The following is a 25,870-nucleotide window of genomic DNA, read 5'->3' as shown; positions in this document are numbered from 1 at the left end:
CCTAAACACTTACACATTTCCTATTGGGAAAACAGAATAAGCCAAGCTGCTAAAGAGCCCCATACAGAAATAATTGTAAAGCTATATTAAAAATGTTACAAAACAGCTGCTGAACAGAATAATATCCAACAATTAAAAACTCATAAAAATTATTAAAAACATGTCCAAATATCAATAAAATATTTCAAAACAGCAGATATCGCATAATACCCAATAATTAAAATGGCAGTTAATCAAGAAAATAAATTTAAAATCCACCTTTACTTACACTCTCCAGCAACTCTCCTACTCCTTTCCCTTCCAGGCCAATAGCACTCACCAGAAGCAGCAAGGGCTGTTGAAGCTCTGTCCTCACAGTCCTCTTCCTTAGCACCCACAACCAGTCACACACACACACATACAATTAGACCCTACGACCAGTCTCTGTCTCTTTCACACCAGTCATCTTCCTGACCAGTCTCACTCTCTCACACAGAAACACATCACCTCCCTGACCAGTTTCTCTCTCAATCACACTCATGCTCTTTTATATACAAGCTCTCAATCACACACAAATGCTCTCGCACCCATTCACACCAGCTCTCACCCAGGCACCGATTCACACCCGCAAGCTCTCACCCAGGCTTCCATTCACACCCAAACACACAAGCTCTCACCCAAGCACCCATTCACACCAGCTCTCATCCTGGCACCCATTCACACCCACACACACAAACTCTCACCCAGGCACCCACACACACAAGCTCTCACCCATTCACACCCACAGACACAAGCTCTCACCCCTGCATCCATTCACACCCACAGACACAAGCTCTCACCCATGCATCCATTCACACCCACAGACACAAGCTCTCACCAGGCACCCATTCACACACAGACACACAAGCTCTCACCCATGCATCCATTCACACCCACCGACACAAGCTCTCACCCAGGCACTCATTCACACCCACACACATAACTCTCACCAAAAACTTCTTCTTCCTTCACTGCAGGGATGGGTTCCAGTTCCACCATGGCTGTACTCCGGCGGGCCTTCTTTTTTCATCGCCTTGGGGATGGGCTCCCATTGTGGCCTCAGTCGGGGTCGGGTTTCCTCTTCGCCGCCATGGGGATGGGCTCCTGTGGCGGCCTTGCTTGGTCGGGGTCGGGTTTTCCTCTTCGCTGCCACGGGGATGAGCTCCTGTGGCAGCCTTGCTTCGTCGGGGTTCGACACTGCTATTCCTCCCACCCCACCTCCGGGCTATGCGATGCCTGCCTCACCGGCCAATCAAAGGCTTCCTCCCTTCTTCCTACTCCCACTGGCAGGTAGAAGGGAGGAGGCTTCCGATTGGCCTGCATGGGGGCAGGCAGAATGAAGGAGGCTTCCCATTGGCAGTGGGGGGTAGGAAGAAAAGAGGCTTCCAATTGGCTCGCAGGAGCTGGAAAAAGGGAGAAGGAAAGTACAATGGGGCAGTGGGACACCGGGAGACACGACACACCTGCCGGTGTTTGGCGACACACTGGTGTGTCGTGACTCACCGGTTGAGAGGTGCTGCACTACCGTATTGTATTACCTGCACGTATCTGGTATGCGCAGATTATAAAATATGCATATGTCTACTGCCCAACATACACACTTATGTTTGGTTACCACGGACACCTGCAATGCCCAGAAAGTGCACATTTTGCTACCTGTTTATAAACATACACAAGTATATTATAAGCAAAAAAAATAGAACTTGCTTGTGTAAAACCTTGAAATATTTATGGAAGTTGGTATATTTTAAAACATGTGTGCGTAATTGAAATCACCAGTTTGCTAATACTTCCACCAGTTCTTTCAGTTCTTCTCCAGGTCATCGAGACCCTTTGAGTTGGCCACCCTGGACTTCCCCCGGTTGACTCAGACCTGCCACCCTACCAGACATCAGATGAGTCTGATATCAGTTGTGCTAGAAAATTAGCAGGTGTAATATTGCACAAATAAGTTGCCTAGTCTACTTGTTTAACTATCATATAAAATAGCAACTTACACATGTACCTCTTGGCCCACCCAGGAACACTCCACATCACCTCTTTTTTGCACAGTTAAATGTGCACAAAACCGAAACTACGCACAGACATTTGATATTTTTAAAATTCCATGTGCTCTTGTGCAAGTTACTTACACTCGTAATCGCTAATTTTAGTGCATAACTCCTTTGAAAATTCACCCCCTGCACATACTTTCCTTCCCAAGCTGTGCACTGCAGGTACTTTTCTGGACACCGGGTAAATTTTCTAAGGGCAAATTCCACAAGGATTTTCCCTTTCAAGATTCATTTACCGGCTGCAAAGTTCCTGAATTACCCTCAAAGAATTGTATTTCTTTTTTTTTTTTTTAACAAGTTGCCTTTCAGATCTAGGTAACTTATATCGTTATAAAAATAATGTAGAATTAATTCTAGTGATAATTTGGTATCATTATAGTTTTAAACTATCTGTCATTCTCACACTGAAGAAGAAAGTTTTCCCTTGAAATCTATTGAAAAATGAAAATGCTATGTAGAGTATGCATTTTTTTTTTTTTTTTAAATCAATGAATATTTCTGTCTGCTTCTTACAGATACCATGATCAACAGGATGTTACAAGTAACTTTCTAGGAGCTATGTGGTTAATTTCAATAACTTTTCTATCTATTGGATATGGTGATATGGTACCCAATACATACTGTGGAAAAGGAGTCTGTTTACTAACAGGAATTATGGTAAGTTTCTTTTTTGCATGTATTTTCTTTCTCCCATTTCTATTTTGTAGTCTACTTGTTTTTTCACTTTTGTGCATACCTCTCCTAGCATAGGTTGTATTGTTTTATGATAGCATCCACTGTTATTAATTCTTATAGGGGAATGTTGTGTTTTATGTTACTAGTTCACACAGGGCTAGGCCTTGCATTTCCTCTCCTTAAGAACAGACATGCTGAAGAAAGTTCATTTGTTTAGCAAAATAAAAGGTACAAAATGGAGCTCAGAGAAGGGTTGATGCAATACAGATTATACTAAAGTTGTAATAAAATTTCTCAACTGGCATCACGTTATATTACCAAACAGTTTTGTTACATACCTTTGGTGAATCTCTGTGTTTTTGAAGCAGCTTGCCATGTTATAATGCAATTTAATGATACCAGGAGTCATAGTTCTTATAAAAATATTGACCTTTAGACACATTGACACTGAAATTTAGGATGTAAAAACCCAACGGAAAGCTATAGTGTTGGAGCTGAAATTCCTGTGGGGCAGGGTTTGTATTTTAAAAAATATGCACACAGTTTTTCCCCCCCAAAAAATATGCGCACAAATTAGTAAGTTTAATTGTAAGAGGGTAGTCTTGGTGGGATAATTTTCCAAGGGAAAGTGCACACAATTCCTGTTTGAAAGTTTTATAAATTCTATAGATAAAAAGTACCCACAGACTTTACACTAGTGTATGCAGTTATAAAATTACCCCCAAAGTTGGTGCTTCTGTTTTTATGTGGGCAAAAGAGAAAAAGTTGACCAGTGGTACTTTTCTTTTAACTATTGATTTGCTGCATCCATTATGAGCCAGCTCTTAAAACTTATAATAGATTAATTTCCTTAAAAATTCAGGATTTGAAATTTTTCAAGATAAAAAATCATTCTGAAAGTAAGTAGACCTCTGTTGGTTTGCTTCCGGGCCCTGGGGGTCCAATACATGTAATTTCCAAGTTCATGCTCCCTCCACTCCTTTCAAATGTTAGAGCATCTTAGCACCTGCTCCATCAGCATGCAAAACAACCAATAGAGCAAGGTGCATAATAAAACTGGGTGCTGAAATACAGCACACAATTTTTTAATCCACACAATAAAAAAAAACAAAAAACAACTCTTGATGCAGTAAGCAAATAGCATGCTAACACATTAGGAGTTTAAAAAGCAGGCTAACCCAAGCTAAAATGTTTGCTCGGCCTTTCGTCTAGACTGAGTGCATACTTTAGCTCAGGTGAAAAGTAATCTCGGTGGATTCATGATTTATGCACATAGAAATCATGTTTTGCGCAAATAATGGTTGATTTTAAGGGTTGCTGGCAGGGGTGGGGCTAGGTTTCAGCTCCAAGGATACATCCAAAGGGAGACCTCCTCCTTCTCCTCCTCCAGCACCAAGATCCCAGGGTAAAGGATCCCCCTATCCCCAGCCTCCATGGGGGGGGGGGGTTTCAAGGACTGATGAGGCGATCCCGAGTGTCGGGGGTTGCACCAGTATGGCCCTGGGGGATGGGGTCGGGCTCATCATTCCATCAGCAGGCAAAGGGAGTGAGAGCATGAAGATCATGGCCCAGGGCTACGCCAGAGGATCTCCAAAGTGTAAGCAACATTAGCAGCTGCAGCCCTGGGCAAGGGGCGGCTCTCCCTATAAAGCGATTGCCATACCTGAACTGCAACTCAGTCCTCTGCCGCTTCCCTGCACCTCTTATTTTCTGCTTCTCATTCCAAACCATGCTTACTATTAGCGATATTTTTTTAGGTGTTTTGTTTATTTTTGATTTAGCTTTCATGGTCCACTTATCAGGCGCTTCAAAGTAGATTGCGTTCAGGTACTTATAAGTATTTCCCTATCCCCATAGGGCTTATAGTCGCATATAAAGTTTTCTAAAACTGAACAATCTTTTTGAATCGAATCTGCTTAGAATATCAACTTAGATATCAGTTTGATAGCTGTCCTGATCTTTAGTGGTAGAAGCCTTCTCAGAAACAAACATGATTATTCTGCACCCTACTTAAATAATCCACAGAAGATAAATTCACTACCAATAAAGTGGCATTTGTAGTAGAAGATGAACAGAAAGATACTTGGTATTACCCCTCAGGAAGCTGCCGGGGAAGCCACTGTCAAAAGTACAAATAGAGTTATAGTTGCCGATGAAGCCATTCCTGCAGAGGGGGAAAACTCATTCCTGGAACTTCCTGCTCCTCCTGCTCAGACACCAGGCTAAACAGTATTTGAAACTGGCTGAGTGCCTCAGCTGGTGGAAATCTTTTTGAACATGGTGTGCTCCTATGTCAGGACCATTCCGCTCTTCCTCATCTGCCCGCGGCATATAGTAACAGCCATGAAAACATTGTATGGATTCCCCCGCCGTCCGCTGTAAGGAAGCCTCGGCTGATCCTTTGATTTTAGTGGAACTGCCTGCATAAAGAGTGATGCAAATATGCATACTGATAATAGAAAACACTGTGCCCACATAGATACTGTTAACATCTGTTTTAGCTCTAATCTCACCAAATGCCTGCACTCCCTTCAACAAGAGAGAAACAGTATATTGCTGTTCTGTGAGTTAACATATCCTTCTCATCCTCCGACAAGCAAATGGACCAAGTGGCAAATTGAACTGACATGTGCGATATGGGGATCTGAACTATTATTAGAGTCAGTCTATGAGTGATTTACCTGTCCCTAGTACACTGCATAGGTTCATGATCGGGGACCCAATTTTATTGTGGTTTTCTGCTGAAAAATGTTGGGTGGTGGCATTTCTCTTTTGCCTTGCCCTGGTGGGTAGAAGGAGAGTGTGCTTACCAGCATCTATCTTTTCTGCCAGTCGTTTATAGTCTCCTAATATGAACCATGGGGCCCACAGAGAATCCAGGACCATGCACGGTTCAAAACTTAAGACTGAAGCCGGCTAGCAGAGGAAGCAGAGGAGAAGGCTGATGATTGAATTAGGGAGGGAGGAAAAAGGGGAGGTGGGGGCCGAGTGGGGAGGGGAGGGGAGGGGAGGGGAGGGGCAACAGCAATATAAAAGAGAAATGATGAAACGCGGTCAAGTTTTTCAGCAGAGACCCAGGTCCCTAGTTCTGATTAGGGCCTCTATTTTTACATTTTAACTGATAAACACTGGTAAAACACGCCTGGTAAAAAAAAAAAAAAAAGAAAAGAAATCAGTGTTTATTACATAAGAACGTAAGAATTTGTCATACTGGGTTAAACCAAATGTCCATCAAGCCCAGCATCCTGTTTCCAACAGTGACCAATCCAGGCTATAAGTACCTGGCAAGTCCCCAAACACTAAGTAGATCCCATGCTACTGATGCCAGTAATAGCAGTCGTTATTTCCTAAGTCAATATGATTAATAGCAGTTAATGGACTTCTCCTCCAATAACTTATCCAAACCTTTTTTAAACCCAGCTACACTAACTGCACTGACCACATCCTCTAGCAACAAATTCCAGAGCTTTATTGTATGTAGAGTGAAAAATAATTTTCTCCAATTAATCTTAAATGTGCTACTTGCTAACTTCATAGAGTGCCCCATAGTCCTTGTATTATATGAAAGAGTAAATAACCGAATCACATTTACCCATTCGAGACCTCTCATGATTTTAAATACCTCTAGCATATCCCCCTCAGCCGTCTCTTCTCCAGGCTGAACAGCCCTACCTCATTAGTCTCATAGGGGAGCTGTTTCAGCCCCTTTATCCTTTTTGTCGGCCTTTTCTGTACCTTCTCTGTCCTAACTCTCCTGTTTCATTAGTATCCTTCAAAGATACATTCCTCCCGACCATGCACAGCTGAGTGTCTGTCAGCTTTCCCCCTTTCCTTTTTAAAAGTTAGCACCTGCAGCCTGGTTCCACCCTGGTTAAGGTGGAGCCCATCCTTTCGGAAAAGTCTTCTTCTCCAAAAGGTTGCCAGTTCCTTACAAAACTGAATCTCTCTTCCCTGCACCATCGTCTCATCACCCTCATAGTTAAGAGGGACAGTAAGTTTCAAAGTGGCATGCGTGTGCATCGGCAAGCACCCAAGGACGTGGCGATTTTACAACTTGCACGTTCATATGTACACATGTTATAAAATAGCCTGAGCACACGCACATGTGCACCTGACTTTAAAATTTTTACCTTTTAGTACTGATATTTTGTTGATTCCCTTAGTTACGTTCCTTCTGCCAGGCTTCTGTTTTAATCTTTATTTTATCTAGCTATGGGGGGTAATTTTCAAAAGGATTTCTGCAGGTAAAAAAGAACTTTAGGCACAGAAATAGCCTTTTAGAAAACTGTGCAGCCTATAAGTGCGTAAAATTACCTGCTTATATAGGGGTAGATTTTTAAAGGTGCGCACATGGAAGCGCCGATTTTATAACACGCATGCGCTGGCGCTCACATGTTATAAGATCCAGGGGCACCGGATTTTAGAATCCACGCGCGCATGTGCGGGCGACACGCACAGGGGGGGCCTAATCTTAGTAACATTTGCGCGGCGACGAGATTGGGCCTCTCCCAGTTCCATCCCAGTCTGTTCCAATTAAGGAGCGGACTGGGAGGGAACTTTCCAACCCCCCTACCCTACTCCCTCCCTCTTCCCCTCTCCCCCCCCCCCCCAAACCCATTGTCCTACCTTTTTTTGTTTTGTTGCTTACTGCTCCTTTGTATCAGGCCGCCTCCAGTCCCACCCCTCCCCGCTCCCAGACCGCCCCTGTCCTTCGGCCCGGCACTTCTGCACGTAATGGGAGTTACACGCGTGGCTAGGCCTCTTTGTGCGCGCAAGGCACAACCATGCACATAACCCCCGTTTTTTACACGAGTGGCTGATTAAAAATTTAGCTGATACCTTTTACTTAACATGGAAGAGAAATGTTCCAAAGTATGGAGTTTTAGACCTATAGTTTTTGATTTTGAAAAGTAGGCATGTAAATTTGGCCAAAAATATGTGAACCGAACTGTGTGTGCATAATTTTGCTGGGATAATTTTCAAAGCAAAATTACACATGTAATTTTGCTTTGAAAACTGGTGTAAACTGAGCGCATAACAGCCTGCAAACTTGTGTTGCTTCTATTAAATTACCCCCAGATGGGATATTTTTCAAAAACATTTTGGTGGTCAGAACATGCCTTTAACCGCAGATGTAGGATTTTTTAAAAATTGCCCGCCCAATATGAAAGTAAAAGTATGTGCGTAGGGCATGTACTTTCTCCCGCAGGGTGAAGGGGCATTCCTGTGGGGCAGGGTTTGTATTTAAAAATGCACACAGTTTTTCCCCCCAAAAAATATGCGCACAAATTAGTAAGTTTAATTGTAAGAGGGTAGTTTTGGTGGGATAATTTTACAAGGGAAAGTGCACACAATTCCTTTTGAAAGTTTTATAAATTCTATAGATAAAAGGTACCCACAGACTTTACGCTAGTGTATGCAGTTATAAAATTATCCCCAAAGTTGGTGCTTCTGTTTTTATGTGGGCAAAAGAGAAAAGTTGACCAGTGGAACTTTTCTTTTAACTATTGATTTGCTGCATCCATTATGAGCCAGCTCTTAAAACTTATAATTCTCTTCTGCCCTCACCTTTCACAGCAAGAATTATCTGGAAGTTTCCCATCTTACACAAAAATGCTGAAAAAGGACAGAAAGTGAGGCCCTGACTTGTGAAGCACAGCTGACCTAATTCAGCAGTATTTCACACTCAGCAGTTTAATAAAATTTGAATTACAGCTGTCTAAGATGTTTTCAAGTAGTGTACACTATTCAGTAAGGGGTAGATTTTATAAATTTGTGCGAGCGTGTACTTTTGTTCGCGCACCAGGCGCGAACAAGAGTACACGGGATTTCAATAGATACGCGCATAGCCGTGCATATCCATTAAAATCCGGGATCGGCGCGCGCAAGGCTGCCGATTTTGGGCAGCCTGCACGCGCCGAGCCGCGCAGCCTGTCTCCGTTCCCTCCGAGGCCGCTCCGAAATCGGAGCGGCCTCGGAGGGAACTTTTTTTCGCCTTCCCCTCACCTTCCCCTCCCTTCCCCTACCTAACCCATCCCCCGGCTCTATCTAAACCCCCCCCTACCTTTATCGCTGGATTTACGCCTGCCAGAGGCAGACGTAAATCTGCGCACGCCAGCGGGCTGCTGGCGCGCCATCACCCGACCCGGGGGCTGTTCCAGAGGGCGTAGCCATGCCCCAGAATGCCCCCGGGCTGAAACCACGCCCGCGGTGCCGCCCCCGAAACATCGCGTCATCCGCGCCACGCCCCCAAAACGCCGCGTCACGACCACCACGCCCCCCGCCATGCCCCGGCACGCCTCTCCATGCAAGCCCCGGGACTTACATGTGTCCCGGGGTTTGCGCGCACCGCCGAGCCTATGCAAAATAGGCTCGGCGCGTGCAGGGGGGTTTGGGGTAGGTTTTCGGGGATACGCGCGTACCCCTTTGAAAATCTACCCCTAATAGTGCACACTAAAACAATTGAAGAAAAAACACAAAATTGTGTGTTCTTTTTATATCGTTTCATTTTGAAAATGATATATACAATATTATTGACATTGTCTATGTCATTTCAAATGAATGCACATCCTTAATAGATATATAGACAGACAGAAATAGAGATTAGGATAAAGATATACTGTATCTAGATATTTGGAAAGAGAACCACACGTGCACACACACACATATTCTCATGTATATATTTGCCAGTAAAAGAAATGGGGTGGCAATCAGTTTATAATCTTTCTCCTCGATCATTAACAATGAGAAAGCATTTGCATATTCATGATAGAGCCAGAAATTATGTTGGTGCTGATACGCCTTCCCTGCTGGTTTGTGCCATCAACAAAGTATACACTAAAGAAATCAGAGGAGCCCCACCTTGTAGATGGAGAAATAGTCAGTATTAGCCTCACTATGTAATATTGAGGGTATTTTCAAAAGCATATACAACTCAGCACATACACATGTGAATATGTGCATATGCCTTCTATCCCTATTTTATAAAAGTATACACAGGGATGACAACTTTCAAACAACTGCGTGTGACACCATATATGCACATATATGACCATGTGTAGATTACCAATAGTATTTTATAATCCATGCATATAACATAGGTGTGTATTGTAAAATACTATTTGAGGTCAATATTCAAAAGCCAGTTAGACGGATAACTGAAAAATTATCCATCTAAACGGCTAGCTGGCTGCATTTAAAGCCGCATGCTGCTAGAATTTAGCCACCTAAGTCAGGGGTGGTACAGGGATGGGTATGAGGCATTTCAGGGCGAGCCAGAGTTAGCTGCATAAGTTGCATAATAGGGCTGCCTAAAGTTAGCCAGATATACTTATCTGGCTAACTTTAAAATAGCCGGATATATTCAGCAGCTCGGCTGCACCGCTGAATAATGCCTGCTAAGTTAGCCTGATAGCTATATCAGGATAACTTAACTAGCTGCTCTGTGGCTGAATATCGACCCTTATGTAACCCTGTCTTTGGGTGGCCATTAACAACTGATGGGGCCATAAAAGAATTTAGTGTTTCTTTGAGGCTGGAACCACTCCGGACTAGCTCTCTCACAGTCTCTCTTTCCCCCGGGGTCAGGATTCTTTGCTAGTGAGTGGAAATACATATTTCAGGGCCAGAGTGATAGGGTGACTTTTGGTAACTTTCCTTTCGATGGAAGAGGGGTAAGTTTACTCCACTGTATCTGCTGTATGTGACAAAAAAATACACTGAAGTCATGGATTGTGTGACCTAAAATAAATTACTTACTGGAGATAAAGCAGGTAAAATATAGTACAATAAGCCTTAAACTTTTGATGTAACTCCAACATTGCTGTTTGCTTCAATGGCAAGCGATAAGAGATAACGGGGAATTGGACCCAGACAGTAACCAATAATGGCCCTGACTTTAACAGTTTGGGTAACTAAAGCCTGGATTTATCAAAATGCAGTAAATATCACATGCGATGGGAGAAGGGATGTGTTTTATGGTACTAGGGAGTTTATTGCAATTATACCTATGCGAAGAGCTAAGTTACTGCAAATTGCGATAACTTTTTTGCACTTTGAGATAAGTGCCAGAATGTGGTATTCCTACATACAACCACTGGGAGGGAGAGAGAGAGAGAGAGAGAGAAAGACGTAGCCATATTGCCTGACCCTAGATAGGTATTTATATCTCTATGGGAGGCCCACCTAGTAACTCGAGGAGAGGTTTAGGTATTAGTGTAGGGGGTTAGGGGCCACTTTGACATTCAGTGTGAGACGTACGAACAGAACAGTGCTCTCTTGTGAACATTTGATGACCCTCGGCGTGAGGGAAATCACCCAAGATAAGATTTGTGCAATGTTCTCTCAACCTAGCTTGATGGACTCTCTACCTGGGTAACTCAAGCTAGGTTGAGAGAACATTGCACAAATTTCATCTTTGGGTGAGTTTCCTCACTCTGAGTTAGGCAGGAAATCCCCTTCCAAACTTGGCAAAGGAGGATAAAACAGTCTAATGCACAGAGAGTCCAAAATCCTCTCTCTCCCCAGGATTGAATATTCCAGATGGGTGTCCTCAAAGATCTCAAGTGGTTCTTACTCACAAGTTAGTAGTGTTTTATTTATTTATTTTTTGTTTTTTTATACCGATCTTCCTACATTAGATGCAAATCAAACCGGTTTACAAAGAACAAAAACTTGCCAGACGGCCTTACATGGAACAATGAACATTTAAGCAACTTTAAGTAATAGTTAATGAGAAGAAAAACTAAATATACAAATTAAATTACATAGTAATCAAGGTAGATAAGAATTGGATTGGATTACATAGTAATGAAGGTCATAAGTGATAAAAGTCCAGTAAATGTATAATTCAAAATTTGTTGTTCTTGTACTAGGCTTAGTTAGGGAGCAGGTATGTATAAAAAGGAGTGGGGAAAAGCGGAAGACATAAATGGAATGAAATAGAATAAAATAATAACATAAAAAATAAATAAAATAAAATAAAATAAAAATAAAATAAATAAATCAAAAAATAAAATAAAAGGGAAAGTCAAAAGAGTGACTAAGGGTCTCTTCAGAGGGAACCAGAATAAATGAAAAAGACTAAGATTAATAACAGATCAAACCATATAAGGGAGAGAAATAAACAGAGAAGTGTAGTAAGAGATGTAGAGAAGGCTTTAAGCTAACAAGATGGTTCTGGAAAGGCAAGCTTGAATAACCAAGTTTTAAGTTTTTTCTTAAAGGAGATAGGGCAAATCTCTTGTCGGAGGTCAGGAGGGAGAGTGTTCCAGTTAGAGGGACCAGCGGTAGAAAAGGCCCTTTTTCTTAGAGATGTTTTAGCTTGAGGGACGAAGAGGGTACTAAGGTAAGCTCTTCTCAAAGGTCTGGTGGAGTATTTAGGGCGAATCTGGAAAGTGAGGTCGAGTGGGGCAAGGTTATGTAAGTTTTTGTGTATGATGGTTAGTACTTTGTATATAATTCTATATTTGATGGGGAGCCAGTGGAGGTGGTACAGGATTGGAGTGATGTGATCCCTTGTTTTCTTGTCTCTTTCTCTCTCAATCAATTCCCTGATGGGAGGGATCCTCTCTGGGATATTCAGCTCTCAGTCTCCCCTTGTAGGGCAGGAAGCTGGGCAGCAGAATTTTTCCTCCCTGGTCTTCAACCAAAATCAGCTTTCCAAAAAAATGAAGTTAACAGTGGAGTTTGTGCCATGCATCAGGTAACCACCATACATCTTTCCTCATTAAGGGGCCGATTTTAAATTTTGCGCGCGGGGTACATTTGTGTGCGCTACCCGGCGTGCAGAAATGTACACCTGATTTTATAACATGCGCGCGCTATAAAATCCGGGGTCGGCGCGTGCAAGGGGGTGCACACTTGTGCACCTTGCGTGTGCCGAGCCCTTGGGGAGGCCCAATGGCTTTCCCCGTTCCCTCCACCTTTCCCTCCCTTCCCCTATCTAACCCACCCCTCAGACCTACCTAAATCCCCCCTACCTTGTTTCGTAGTGTTACGCCTGCCTCTTGCAGGCGTAACTTGCGTGCGCCGGCTCACTGCCGATGCGCCAGGCCCCAACACAGGCCACTGTGTCGGGGCACTCGGCCACGCCCCCGGACTGCCACTGGACCACCGCCATGCCCCTGGATCGTGGCCACGCCTCCGGACCACCCATTTTTCAAAGCCTGGGACATACGCGCGTCCCGGGACTTGCGCGTGCCGCTGAGCCTATGCAAAATAGGCTCAGCGCACGCAGGGGTAGGTTTAGGGGGTTGTGAGCATAACCCTTTGAAAATCTACCCCCACGGATATAGAGGGGCATATTTTCCTTATTCTGGCACCCTAAATGCAGGGTTCCCTGTGCCCTGGATCCAGGAGATAGCCAGTGGTCTCGCAAGGCTCCTACCATGAAAATGCAAAATCCCCAAAAAACACACAGCCCCAGCCAGCCCCAGCCAGCCAGATAGTGGACTGGTAAAAAAAAAAAAAAAAAAAAACAACACTTCCCGACCTTGCTTAGCATCCCTAGGCAGAATTTGCCTGGATCCTCCAAATAGGCCTGAAAACCAATGCAAACTAACTTCTCAAGCACCTAAAAGCACTGCCCACAGTCTCTCAGCAGAGAGCTGCTTATAAATCCTGACCAGGGGGACAACCACTCTGTTACCCTCAAAGGGAGGGACTGCATGTGAATGGTATCTCCCCACTTTCCTAACCTAAACTGCACTAACTGGGGGCGATAACTTTCAAAGGGGTGTGCGGGCACACATACACACACGTATGGTGCGCAAATGTGTGTGTCTAATTTTGCATGTATGTGCGCCCAACCATGCAAATCGGGAATTTTATAACCGGCGCACATCCACACCAAGATCAGTTTACCGGTTTGTCTACCAGTTCGCCCAGTGTAGAGCTATGTCTTCCAAACTCCCCTGGTTAAAAGCCTGCTCTCCCCCCAGTTACCCCTCAGGACTGGCTTTTTTTATTGTTGTTTTTTTACACTTACACCTCCGCCACAGCAGAAGTAAAGTTATGCGGCACTAGACCTGGGCGAGCACCCAGGCAGGTAAGTATTTGTGTGCATATCTCTTGGCCCTGCCCTGCATTTCTAAAATCAGCCTGCTGGTGCTTCTGTTTAATTAGCTTCATAATGCTGAGTCAGCAAGCAGAAGAAGGGTTTAAATATTGTCTTTAGGAAAGAAATGTAAACTAGAATGAAAAAAGCATATTCTTCATGATTTTGCCAGTTTTAGCTGTCAATTTTAGTCATTTGAAAAAATTGTTTGGTGAAAGCTGCTTCAAAGCTACAGGGTCATGTACGCATCCACCTCTAGTCATATTTAAGTGAATCCTGTGATATTTTACCCTTTTAAGTCATTGAAACACTTCTTTCATTCATGTATTACTTAGATGAACCTTGATAGAAATGATTCAGAAAGAAAAAAAGCACAAAAATAAAAATAATGCAGCCTAAATCTTTTGACGAGCAAGGAAAGAGATTTTAAACTTTTTTTTTTTTTTATTCTATTAAATAGATTTCTGTGCAGAAAGTAGCAGCACTTGAAACAATCAATTTATTTATTGTCCTCACTTGATTTCTTTTTGATAAAATCTGGCTCACCGTGTTGAGCACAAGGACTCACAGCATTCATTTAGTTGGACATTCCCTTTAAACCTCCATATGAAGCTCAGGTGCCATGTTTGCCAAGCGCTGCAATTTAAATGCACGTTCCACCTTTTTAGGCCACCATTGTTAAAGAAAGATAGCCCTGTGATCGGCATGCTAGTGCCCTCTTGTTTTCCATGCGGCGACAGAGTGTGAGACTCAAACCAATCCATTCTTCTTCTCATTTTGTTAATTGCTTGCCAAAGAGGAGCATATTGAACTGGCAATATTAAATGTACTGCAAAATGTGCATCGATGCCAGTGGTGGTTGTGGTGGGGGAACATGGGATACAGAGTTGACAGCAGCAGTGTCTCATTTTTTCAGAAGAGCGCAGAATTATCTATGTTTATTAACATTTTTTGTTCGCTTTGTGCATGAGCTGAAAGCGATTTACATAATAACATACACAATAATTACAAGTAACAAAATAATAGATAACTTAAAAAAATAAGACACTCTAAAATCATCAACAAACCTTCTTAACCAGCCTAAAATAAGACAAAATACCTGCCAAATCAAAAAGGCTTATAGGGCTGAATACTTGAGCCTAATTACTCCTTACAGCTATATATTATAGGACTGATGACTTGAACCCTAATTACTCCCTGCAACTATGCTACATGAGTGGAACTTGATTGCGCCATAGTCGCTATTAAATATATCTGGGTGAAAACCGTGGAAAAATCAATGCAATCCCAGAGAAGTGCAGGCTTGGACAGTCACTAGCCATTCATTGTTTAGAAAAATATAAGTGCAACAATAAAGAAAAAGTGCTTGATCAAACACAATAACAACAAGCGCTCTGAAGTGTGTAATAATTAGGGAAACTTTGCTTCGATTCCCAAGGCATCAGAGCTGCACTAGTTCATTTGTGTAAAGCTTTGCTTTCCAACAGGCTGTCAGTTATGATCGGCTTGGAAGCAGAAAGGCCTAAGGCTACAGCACACACAGGCTGATTTTCTTGCCTTCACTTTGCCTTCAGCTTCCTTTTGCCCTTGAATTAGGACCTCATTGATCCAAAAAGCAGACCGTGTCAGCCATTTGTAACTGGAGGGAGGGAAAGGGGTTGTGAGCAGAAGAATTTTCTTAAACAGAAGCATTTATGTTTGGTGGTCTTTTTTTTAAATATTATTTTCAGTAGAATGATTGTATTTAAGACATTTATCTGACATTGGACAGTTTTATTCTAATGATGTTTAGATGTTATAAAACAGTTACTGATTTTATTCAGAATTTTCTTTAAGTGAAACAGAGCCCATTCACTTACCGGCCCCACCCTCTGGAATTCCTTGCCCCCAAACCTACGCACTGAAACCTCCACACCCAAATTAAAAAAAAAAACCTGGCTCTTCCTACAAGCCTACCCATCGCTATCCTCTCATGCTAAATCTTCCCCTTCTGTTACTTATTGTTAAAAAACTTCCTCACACTTGTCAGGCCTCCCATTCTTCCCTAATTTCCATCCCAAAATCAGAATCAGTAATCGTAACGAACTTATTATTTGAACCCTGTACATAGCCTCTCCTATAGTGATTTTATCCCCCTCTCCTAACTTAAGCTACCCCTAGTTGAAGTTATCAGCTAAATTATTTGGTTTATTGGTATTTTCTTGTAGACTGTTCCTTCTGTTCATTGTAAAGGCCATGCCTATTTTATACTTTGGTTATAAGTTATATGTAAACCGATGCGATGTGCAAACGGATGTCGGTATATAAAATCATTAAATAATAATAAATAATAATAATAATATTTATTAATTTCCAAATTTTACATTCACTTGAAGACACAAAGGCATGAATAACATAACAATAATTATTACAATAAAGAAAAAGAAAAAGAAGTAAAATATACAAGCCTATACTAGACCACGAAAAGGCTTACGGAGGGTGCAAGGGACAATTTAGAAGAACAATCACTACCATAAAACTGTCTGTAAGAGAAATATAAATTAAAGCCACTTCATCTAAATTTAACTGGTGTGGAGGCAGGTTAGCAGTGATCCTGCCGTCTAACAAAACTTCACTGAGATGGCTCAAAGAAGATGTATTTATTATGTTCAAACTTAATAATACATTTAGCAGGGTAATATAGAGAGGACATGCTCCCTAAACTAACAACAGTAGTACGATAAGCAGTAAAAGCCTTCCTTTTGATCTGAGTCTGCCTAAAAACGTCTGGGAACATCTGTATCTTCTGACCCAGGAAAAGTGCATCTCTATTACTAAATTACAAATGCATAATTGCATTTTGGCAAGTTCAGAAAAGCAAGAAATTAACAAAGTAGTACGTTCAGATATACCTTGATCAATTTGTTCAAGAAAGCATGTTAAATTGAAGCTTTCTGAAAAAACAGAGACCGGATCTCTAACAGAGCCTTCATTTTTTTCCCCCCATCAAATACATAAAAGATTTTGGAAAAAGTAAGCAAAGAACCCTTGTTTATACCCAAAATTTCTATCAAGTATTTTTTTTTAATAGCTCGTGAGGGCCAATTAATGCAGATCGGGGAAAATTCAACAAATGAAGATAAAGAAAGCTACATTTATTCTGAAACATCTCCAGTTTCCTATTAACAGCAGGATTGTCTTTAATAACTGCAGCTTGAAATTTCTAATGGGTCAGGTCATGAGCTTCTTGTAGCTCAGAATTGTTCGCACTTATTCATAGCAATTTGCAAAGTCATCTAGCCTTGTTAACACCGATTGATGCACGTCTATTGCCCGGCCTAAACATTTGCCCTCAACCCCACTAAAATACATGTGGATTTCCAATGCATGTGTATTTTTAGCCACTTTGCGACAAGATGTCCTTGGAGGTGTTTAGAGCCAGGGGAGGAACATAGAATGTGTGTACATGATATTTTACCTCCTCAGCTACTTGCACAAAAGAGAAGGTAGATAGACTTTTTCAACTCGCACACTTTATACAAATTCTTAAAGGGAAAGCATCCATGTGGCTTTCCTTTAAAAATGTGGGTAAAATATGTGCATTAAAACTGCCCATATAGGAGGTAATTTTCAAAGGAGTTACACATGTAAATGTAATATACTATCATAGCAATTTTCAAAAGCCATTTATGCACGTTAAGTGCACCTACATGTTTATAACCTATGGACAATTCAATGGCATATATTGTACCAATTTTCAAAAGCCCACTTGCATAGGTAAACTGCATTTATATATGTAAAACCCAGGCTTATGCATGTAAATCCTTTTGAAAATTGCTCCCATAGGGCCAGATTTTCAAAAGCATTTACATGCGTAAAAATAGGTTTACACTTATAAATTCACTTTACTCGTGTAAGTGGGGTTCTGAAAATTGCTACAGTATATATCATTGATTTAACCATAGAATTAACCCATGTAAGTGCACTTTGGCCGGGATTTTCCATTCTCACAGAGAATGGTGAATCCCGGCGGTAATGGGGGGGGGGGGGGGGTGTCAAAGGGAGGGGCAGGCCTGCAAAAGCCGGCAGCGATCACACCACCGTGGTGTAATCGCTGCCGGCTTTCGCACCCAATAGCGCCACCGGCGATAACAAATTTTACCTTATCGCCGCCAGCGAAGATAGTGCCGCGTCCGCCTCCTCGCCGCCCCAACTCCGCCCCCGGCAAGCTATCGCACGCGAAAAGTCCCTTTTCGCGTGCGATAGCCTTAGAAAATAACCCCCTTTGATGGTAACTTTTAAACAGGCACAGGCGCACATGTGCGCACATTTGTTGGCTGCGCCAGGGACATGGCCATTATATAACATACTCGTATACATGCGTACATGTTATAAGATAGCCTGAATGAGCGCACATGTGCTTGAATTTTTAAGTGGATGCACGCCTGTGTGCACAAATGCCATTTCTACTGCGTAAGTGGGGGGATTTTAAAAGACACACACATCGACACCATTACCAGTTTTATCAGTTTGTTCCCAGTTCGCCCAGGTAAGGAATAGGACTTCCAAATCCCCCTAGTTTAATAGCTTCCCTTCTACCCTGTTAGCCCCGACCCTTAAAGCCTGCCGTTATGTTTCATTTTTTTTGTTTTTCAACTTACACGCCATCCATATCAAAAGTAAAGTTACTTGGCAGGGGATCCCAGCGCGCATGTAAGAATTTTGACACCAGTTTCAAGGTTTAATCAATGAATACCCTTCCCCCGCCCAGACCATGCCCGTGCCCTGTCCCTTTCCGGACTTTTCAGTTGTGCGTGTAGGGGGAGATACACGTATACATGGGCGACTTTTAATATCTGCTGAGCATGCGCTAGCCCGACTTGTGTGTGTATCTCCCAGTTTTGACGTGCTGGGCTTTTAAAACTCACCTATTTTACGTGCACAACTCCTTTGAAAATGTACCTGTACGTTTGTAACTATGCATGTTGTTTTTAGATTTCCCCTATTCTTCATTTTGACGGTAGCTTTTTGTTACTTAGTGGACCCTTTGGCTGCGGCAGGATGGAACACCCATTGGAGACAGCCCCAAAGGTTCTGCCATCAGCAGGCAGAGCGTCACACCGGAGAACAGGGTTCAATCCATGGGCAGGGCTGGTCGCGGCAGCGGAAGCCGAGTCCAAGAGGCAATCCGGGTTAAGCAGGCAATCCTAGACAGGCAGGCAGTGAACAGCAAAATCCAGTAGGCAATCTGGATGGGGCAGGCAGTCCGGGTCTAGGCAGACAGGCAGGCAGACAGAGGGAAAGAACGCGTCAAACAGGGAGCAGACCTGTAGCTGAGGCAACGGTCCCAGGTTAAGCTGCCCTTAAATAAGGGCAGCTTGATGATGTCCCAGCCGTGCGCTGCCGAGAATTCCCGCCGCGGGCCCTTTAACTGGAGCACAGCTGCCCGCACGCGCTCCTAGAGGGAGCCGCGGGAGAGACGCAGCATTGCGGCATTCATTAGTCGGGCACGTCTTCTGGGGACCGGCATCGGCGAGCCTGTCAGGGGGGGCTGGCCCACTACAGAGGGCGAACCGTGACGGGTAACACTTTCAAACTGGTGTGCAGGCGATTTATGGCACTTATGCAGAGGCGTGTGCCCAAATACGCGGCCATTTTATAACTAGCGTGCATGTTATAAAATAGCTTGACTGTGTGCACATGTGACCAATTTTAACTGGGTGCACAATAGGGCACGTGAATCCCACTTCTACCACGCAAGTCAGGGAATTTTAAAAGAGGCATGTTTCCATGCCATTGCCAGTTTCACCATTTCATCCACCAGTTCCCCAGTTGACAGCTAGGCCCTCCAAACCCTCCTAGTTTGATAGTCTGCATGCCCCCCAGTTACCCCAGACACTTTAAAGCCCTGAAAAATGGCCCTTTCATACTATTTATTATTTAGATTTTTATATACCACTTTTCGGCACTTCAAAGTGTACATCAAAGCAGATTATATTCAGGTACTGTAGGTATTTCCCTATCCCCACAGGGTTTAAAATTTAATTTTGTACCTGAGGCAATGGAGGGTAAAGTGACTTGCCCAAGGTCACAAGGAGCGACAGCGGGATTTGAACCCTGGTAATGATGGCAGAAAAGGACCAAATGATCCATCCAATCTGCCCAGCAAGCTTCTTATGGTAGTATCTGATACGTCATGGTTACCCCCTTATTTTTCTTAAAGGTAGCAACTGCCGCTCCGTGAAGTTATTCCCAAGCCTTATGATAACCCATTAAAAAATGTATTGCTTTTTAATTTTTTTTTTATCTTTAAACTTACATCTCCTCCATAGCAGAAGTAAAGTTACCCATCAGGGGATCTGTGCGCATGCCCAGGTGTGTAATGTCCTGCCCAGGCCACGCCCATTCCCCACCCCTTTTAAAAAAAGCCTTTGAGATGTGCATGCAGAGGGACATTTATGCACATCTGAGCGTTTTTTAAAATGTGGATGTGTGTGAGCTTGATTTGTGCGTGTATCTCACGATTTTGTCGCATGCCTGCCTTTTAGAGTAGATAGGGATTTTTTTTTTTTTTTTTAGGGAACAGAGGGTGTAGTTTCCATGAGTATCACTGAGATAGTGTATTTAGAATCAAGCACTCTGTTATATACACATTCTAATTTTTTAAAATGTATTCATGTTTTAATATGTATAGAGGTCAATATTGAAGAGTTGGGCTGTCTTTTAAGTTCCCTGGGGAAATTCCAAAATTTCAATTTGCTGCCCACCAACTGGTGAAATTTAACCCAGGTAAAATTTAGCTGAATAAAAAATCAGAGGGCTGGGAGTATTCAAAGGACATGGCCAAAATATATTCAAATAGCACTGATATTCAGACATTATTCAGATAAATATAGGAAAGTGGGGCTGGTCAGATAAATAAAACACAAATGAATATGAACACAATTTCCTGCCTCCCACTCAAAATTGTGTACAATGTAGCTTGTGAGTAAAGTAATGGCATCAAACGAAGTGCTTGGCCAAATTTGTTTCACATGATCAAAAAGCTACTATCCCTGGTCATCACTTGCCAGTTGTGATATTTTAACAATATTCTTCTTTTTTTACCCTTATCTTGCACATAAAGAGGCGGATTTTAAAAGCCCTGTGCGCGTAAATCCTTCTGGATTTACGCGTGCAGGGCACTCCCGCGCCGGCGCACCTATTTTGCATAGGCCGCCAGCGCGTGTAAAGGGGTGGGAGTGGGCGTGTCCGAAGACTGGGGGCGTGTCCTGGGGGCGCGCCGGTTGCGCGAACAAAAGTACGCGCGCGCGTATTTTTTTTAGATCTACCCCAAAATGTAGTATATTGCACAAACTGCAAAGATAATGCCATGCGTCAGTCAGTAACACAGCTACTTAACTTTGAAGGCGTACTATTTCAATTTGTACTCCTTCAATCATTCAGAAAGATCTTGGTCTCGACATCAATGCTTTGAAAGAGATATGCTTCAGGAGACCTACCAAAAAGGGCTGACGCTGTTAAAGCTGTTTCAAATGTTCATATATAGGGCACTTCAAAATGACATCTGTTGGACCTTTAAATCATTTGACTCACATTGACCATTCAGATTTTCAATATATGCACTAAAAGCCCCAAGTCATTCAGTGAATTGTATCAAGACGTAATATGTAAAATGAAATATTATTAAAACAAAGACCAGTCAATTTCTGTGTTTAATTCACATGCATCCAAAGTGTTCAATTTGTAGATCCAGAATTGTTCCTGCTACAATAGCCAACAATCCAGGTCACACTTCAATCTGAAAAGGTTAAAAACTCCAAAATACCTCATCGTAATGAGTCACAAGAATATTGAGCAGCAACACAATTGCTTACAATGAAAGCTTCCAATTTTTGATTGACAATACAACTAGTTTTCTTTCATTTTCAGGTCTGGGGAGGGCCATTTCTGTCCACTCCCTGGATCAGAAAATGTTTATCGTTCTCTTTGTTGGGAAAAACAAAACAAAACAAAACAAAAAAACCCATCCCAACCCTTTAAAGTTAATTAACTACAACCCCCCACCCTCCTGACCCTCCCAAGACTTGCCAAAAGTCCCTGGTGGTCCAGCGGGGGTGCAGGAGTAATGGATAGCCGGAGCCATCTTGTGGGCCGTCCATTGCTCCTACCATATGACAGGGGTTGACCAATGGCACCAGTAGCCCCTGTGACATAGTAAGGGCAAAGGCTATCAGCGCCATTTTGAATACTGGCAGCCGACCCGAGTGCAGGAGATCACTCCCGCACCCCCGCTGGACCACCATGGACTTTTGGCAAGTCTTGGGGGGTCAGGAGGGTGGGGGGTTGTAGTTAATTAACTTTAAAGGGTTGGGATGGGGTTTTTTGTTTTTTTTATATTTGCTCCATAAGACGCACAGATATTTTCCCCCCACTTTGGGGGGAAAAAATCCAGTATGTCATTTGTTTGTAGCCCTTTAAATGGGGATATCAAATACATGGTACCCTCTATCATGCTTCCTTGTACTACAAACTACATAATTTGTAATTAAGGAGGGTAATTTTCAAACAGCTTCCTTTGAAAATTCACAGATTGTCCTAGCATGCACTCAGACATACGTAACATAGTAGCATAGAAATGACCACAGAAAAAGACCAATTGGTCCATCCAGTCTGCCCAGCAAATTTCTTAGGGTAGTAACTTCCGCTCCGTGCAGGACTCTTTATTTATTTATTTATTTATTTAAAAATACTTATATTCCGCTGCTTCCAAAAAATACATTCAGTGCAGATTACAATTGAACATCCACAATGAAATAATACAATAAAAACATTACATTTAGCATAAAATAAACAAACATAAAACAAACATATTTAAAACATAAACGGGCGGATTTTAAAAGCCCTGCTCACGTAAATCCGCCTGGATTTACGCGAGCAGGGCCCTCGCGCAACGGCGCGCCTATTTTGCATAGGCCGCCGGCGCGCGCAGAGCCCCGGGACGCGCGTAAGTCCCTGGGGTTTTTTTAGGGGGCGTGTCGGGGCGGGGCTGAACGGCGCGGCGTTTTTGGGGGCGGGACGTGGCGTTTCGGGGGCGGGCCCGGGGGCATGGTTTCGGGCCGGGGCATTCCGGGGGCGTGGCCGTGCCCTCCGGAACCGCCCCCGGGTCGGGTCTCGGCGTGCCAGCAGGCCGCTGACGCGCGTGGATTTACATCTCCCTCCGGGAGGTGTAAATCCATGGATAAAGGTAGGGGGGGTTTTAGATAGGGCCGGGGGGGTGGGTTAGGTAGGGGAAGGGAGGGGAAGGTGAGGGGAGGGCGAAAGAAAGTTCCCTCCGAGGCCGCTCCGATTTCAGAGCGGCCTCGGAGGGAACGGAGGCAGGCTGCGCGGCTCGGCGCGTGCCGGCTGCCCAAAATCGGCAGCCTTGCGCGCACCGATCCAGGATTTTATAAGATACGCACGGTTACGCGCGTATCTTATAAAATCCAGCGTACTTTTGTTTGCGCCTGGTGCGCCAACAAAAGTACGCGATCACGCTTTTTTTAAAAATCTACTCCAAAATATTCAAGTGCAAGATCATAAAATTTGCATCAAGTGCCTCACCAAATACCTTAAACAATAACATCTCCAATACCGTTGCTTCCATGTTTCTGTTAAGGATAGTAACTGTAGAAACTTACATCCTGCTTAGAGTAAGTATAACTTTCTGCATGTCTATTTATGCACAAATTTTGAAAATCAAAAGTATGCATGTAAAATTTTTCCTAAACCCGACTCTGCCCCCAGAATGCCTCTTATGAGTGTGGATGAAAGCAGAATCGGTTTTCACATTTACTTAACTGTACAAACCACTTCCACAATTTATGTGCATAAAACACCTTGAAAATCAGACCTCTAATGTGTTCAGTGTCACCCTACTGTTGGCTATCATTCACTGTAGTCATTGTCATCTCATTGTCTTAAAAGGAGAAACGTTTGGCCGAAAAGAGAAAATATTGCTTTCTAAATTAAATATCATGTCTCTTGGCCCCTGGAGCTCTTTGAGCAAAGAAATGACGGACCGACAAGCGCCTGCGGGGAGGGACCCCTTAACATGGCGCTTGCCGGCCGGTCAACCCCACACCTTTCCCCCCTGTTTCCTGCCCCGGGATCGGCTTACCGTGCGCATCCCGGGGCCCGGCGTCCAGGCGGCGGTGAGAGGAGGGCCCAGCAGGTCGGACGCGTCGCGAGGGCCGGGGCGGGCATCGGGGCGCGATGACGTCGCCGCGCAGACGCGCGGTGACGTCATCGCGCCGGCGCACAGCAACGCGCAAATATCGGCCCGAGGTCTCGCGAGACCTCGGGCCTCAAATACCGAGCGAGCGCTGGGCCAGGCCTTTTCGGCTGGCCAGCGCTCGCGTTTGATCGACGGCGCAGCGGCGGCAAGAACGCGGTACGAAAGCGGCGGCGGCGGAGAGGCCTACAGGAGGGCGGCGGCGCAAAAAACGGGCAGCATCGACGACCCGTGGAGCTGGCCGACGCTCAAGGAGGCAGGCCGGCGCGGGGTTAATAAATTTAAAAAAAAAAAAAAAAAAAAAAAAAAGGGGAGAGCGGCGAGCGCCCGTTGCTGCCCTAGCACCCAGCGGCCACGCGGCAGCCCAGCGGCCACGCGGCAGCCCAGCGAGGGGCAGAGGACAGCCAAGGAGAGGGCGATCGAACGGACGCTGCTCAAGAGCCTGCACTACAAGGCCTGGATTAAAGCTGCATCAGTGCACCCGAGGACCTCCGGGCAGTTGGGACACCCCCCACCCCCCCTGCAGAGACAACCGCAGCGGGTCCAGCGGCTGGGGACCTCACTGCGGCGGAACTGTGAGTACTGGTACTTGGTTACCTTTTGCGGCGGCCCGGATCCGGGGAGAGATTAGACTGTAAAACTGGGGGGGGGGCGCGTCTTTTAAAGCGGAAAGCGACTTTAAAGCCCGAGAGGAGACTGTCAAGCGTAGAGAGACTTGAAAGCCGAAAGACGCTCAAAGAGAGGAATTAAAGCGTGGGGCGCCTTTCCAAGCGAACGTTAAGACGAGCGAGACCTTGGCAAGCAGGACTTTGTGCTAAGTGAGACCTTGGCAAGCGAGACTGTTGCAAGTGAGATTGTTGCACGCGAGGCGGTTGCGAGTGAGGTTTTCGTAAGCGAGAGTTCCGAATTGCAGCGAAGCGGAGATGGCAGGAAGAGGAAGAAACGCAGGCCCTTCCCCCAGACAGGCAAGGGGTCGGAGTCAACAGCGGAAGGTGGCCGAACCACGGACGGGAACCAGGACAAGACCCGATCCTGCGGGCGAGGCGGGAGGGCGTCGCGGAAAACGCCTTCGGACAGCCACCACCAAGGCCCGAGAATGGGAACAGACTCAAGCGGATAAAGGAAACAAGAGGCAGAGCGGAAAAGCTGCAAAGGGACCGGCACCGACAGCAGAAGGCAGCACGGCGCCTGGAGTGGCTGCAGGCGTGAGCGAGACGCAGTCAGAGGCCAGCCGATACAGCGCTCCCCCGTGGGGCTGGCACTCATGGCCCCCGATGGGGCCGGTTGGAGCGGAGGCGGCAGCATCGGCGCAGCGGACGCAGGAGGGCGGCCCTTACAGCTACAACGCATGGCAAGCACAGATGTACCCGCCATGGTGGCAGGTCCCACCGCCATGGTACTCTGCACCGGCACAAGCAACCAGCGCGGGCGCGCAGACATCTGCCGGCGGAGCGAGAGGCGAGACGGCGAAGGACACAGCGGCGGGGAGTAACACAGATGTCACCACAGCGCAAGAGACTACTCGGGGCGAGGCCGCTATCGCCAACGAACAGACCGGGGCGGCACTAAGCGACGCAGTGGCAGCACGAGAGGCGGGTGACGAGGTGACCGTAACCAAGGATGGCAGGGCGGCATCGGCCGGAGACACAAAAGGCAAGAGGGCCAAAAGGAAGAGACACGAAAGTGGCTCATCGGGGCGATCCTCAGGGGAGGAGTCAGAGGGGAGCGAGGCGTCAGGGGACTCGGCGGAATCCCCCGCTCGTGACTCTGGGGCCTCCAGGGCGATCGCAACAGCTATGCCGAACATGGATGAGC

General features: G+C 44.7%; 1 protein-coding gene across 2 annotated transcripts in view; it reads left to right on the top strand.

Moving 5' to 3' along the window:
* KCNN2 (potassium calcium-activated channel subfamily N member 2) overlaps positions 1 to 25,870 on the top strand; it is a 364,762-nt gene that overhangs the window by 260,366 nt on the left and 78,526 nt on the right. For both annotated transcript variants that reach the window (XM_029571493.1, XM_029571487.1), the window contains exon 4: positions 2,588 to 2,729. In XM_029571493.1, coding sequence (XP_029427353.1) covers positions 2,588 to 2,729 — 142 coding nt within the window. The remainder of the gene's footprint in view (positions 1 to 2,587; positions 2,730 to 25,870) is intronic.

This window comes from Rhinatrema bivittatum, chromosome 1 (genome assembly GCF_901001135.1).
Source record: "Rhinatrema bivittatum chromosome 1, aRhiBiv1.1, whole genome shotgun sequence".
Classification (NCBI taxonomy): Eukaryota; Metazoa; Chordata; class Amphibia; order Gymnophiona; family Rhinatrematidae; genus Rhinatrema; species Rhinatrema bivittatum.
The sequence above is the reverse complement of the archived record's forward strand: the minus strand, read 5'-3'. Positions and strand labels throughout refer to the sequence as shown.